The sequence below is a fragment of the Olea europaea genome, unplaced genomic scaffold (genome assembly GCF_002742605.1).
Source record: "Olea europaea var. sylvestris unplaced genomic scaffold, O_europaea_v1 scaffold22111, whole genome shotgun sequence".
Classification (NCBI taxonomy): domain Eukaryota; kingdom Viridiplantae; phylum Streptophyta; class Magnoliopsida; order Lamiales; family Oleaceae; genus Olea; species Olea europaea.
The window spans coordinates 1-1,786 of NW_019240137.1; the positions used below are offsets into that span (position 1 = coordinate 1).

At 39.5% G+C, this 1,786-nt stretch overlaps 1 protein-coding gene across 1 annotated transcript; it reads left to right on the top strand.

Annotated features, from left to right (window-relative positions):
- The first annotated feature begins 6 nt into the window (after positions 1–6).
- Positions 7–1,786, top strand: LOC111380838. Its single transcript, XM_023004497.1, has 2 exons — positions 7–1,127; positions 1,493–1,786. Exons 1-2 carry the CDS (start codon positions 214–216, stop codon positions 1,644–1,646), a joined length of 1,068 nt encoding a protein of 355 aa, XP_022860265.1. The 5' UTR covers positions 7–213; the 3' UTR covers positions 1,647–1,786.

A 1,786-nucleotide genomic window follows, 5' to 3' on the forward strand; every position in this document is an offset into this window, starting at 1 on the left:
AGAGAGAGAGAGAGAGGCTTTTGCCATTCGTGTCAAGTACTCAATATGGAAAAGTTTTAAGGTCGATCAACACCTTCTTATATGAACCCTGGAACATCAGCACCTTCTTTGCATTTGTTATCATCTTGTAATGTTGAACTATTAGTATGCAGTGTAGCAATTGATCACTTGAGGTCTCATAAAGTCCTGAGGATTTGATGAAGAGGATCAAATATGGAATCTGAAAGTGCAAGCAAAAGCAACCAGCTCATAAATACGAAACCTGAGGATAATCGCGAAGATGGAAAACCGCTTTTGGAAGAAAACAATCCCAAACTTTCTTCCCGTTCTTCTTCTTCTTCTTCTTCTTTGGAATTATGCAATGGCATTCCTGATAATTCCTCCTCCAAATCCCAGCATGAGGGAGCTCTTTCATCAGAATCAGAATCTTTATCATCACCAGATGTCTATCAGACACCTCAGTGGAGCATGATGAGCGCATCTCCACGTGCCGGAAGCACACTTCTTCTGTCACAAGAATTGTCACGCCAGAATCAGGACTGGAATGCTTTCAGTACAATGAAATCTCCCCCAGTTCAAAACATGGGGCGTCCCACAGATTATGATCCAAATAGGATTCCAGCATCTGTATTTATAACCAAAAGAACAGGAAATATGGAGTGGAGTGTCGCTTCAAATGAGTCACTGTTTAGCATTCATATGGGAAATAACAGTTTCACTAGGGGTTATGCTATGTTCGGCAAGTCTGGAGAATTTCCGCGGCTTGAAGAATGGAACAGTTCACCATCCAATCTTCATTATGTTCCTGAAACCAAATCTGGTGAGTTGAACAGCTCCGCTTCCAGCCTTCCCCCGCTCATTGAAGTACCAGCAGACAGAGAAAATAGTGTAAAATTAGGGGAGACTTCTAGAGTAGAAAAAGAAGATTGCGGCTTATGCCCAAAGGTAGCCCCAACAGAAACTGTAGAAGATCAAGCAAAGGAAAAGCCAGCTATGACTGAAGAAATTCATCTCCCACCTAGTGTTTCTAATGTATCAGATGGTAAAATATCTACTCATTCTCCATTGAGTCCCTCTTGTCCTTCTGATGACAGTGGAAACAGCAACATCTCATTTGCTTTCCCAGTGTAAGTTCTTCTTTTAAAAGTCTCTGGCTGAAATCCATGGTGAAATGAGTATAGTTTGGTTTTGTTAAGTCTTTGAAGGTGATTCCTTCAGAGTCTATTGTATTACCAGCTGCTTCCACTAACAATTTCTTTTCAGATTCTGTTACACACATATATCTACAATATTCATGTTTTTACCTTCTTTTTCTGTCTTGTACTATCAAATCCTCCTGACCTTACACGCCATTTTAGCTTTCTCCTCATTTTGACCATGAAAAAAGTTAGTCTTCAAGGTGAACAAAATGTCCCTATATTATTTCTTCTTCTGCATTAAGTTTTCAAGAATTACTTACTCTTTGCTGACCGATGTTTTCTCTTTGTTGCAGATTGGTAAAAGACGGAGTGAAAACTGAGTCGTTGAAAACGGTACCTAAGGAACCTGTAAAACCACAATTGGATTCAAAACCTTCGAATGCAACACCCAAAGCCTCCGAGATGAGATGGTTTTCTTGCTTCTTTTGTTGGCCTCTTCGCCATTGAGATACCATTTATATCTAATTTATTTTCTGAGTTGGCATTCTGGGAACTAATAGCATGGAAGTAAAAATGATAGGCTTTTGGTGTGAAACTAATTGCCTATCTCTGTTATTTGTACTTGATGGATTGTAATTTCGATCAAT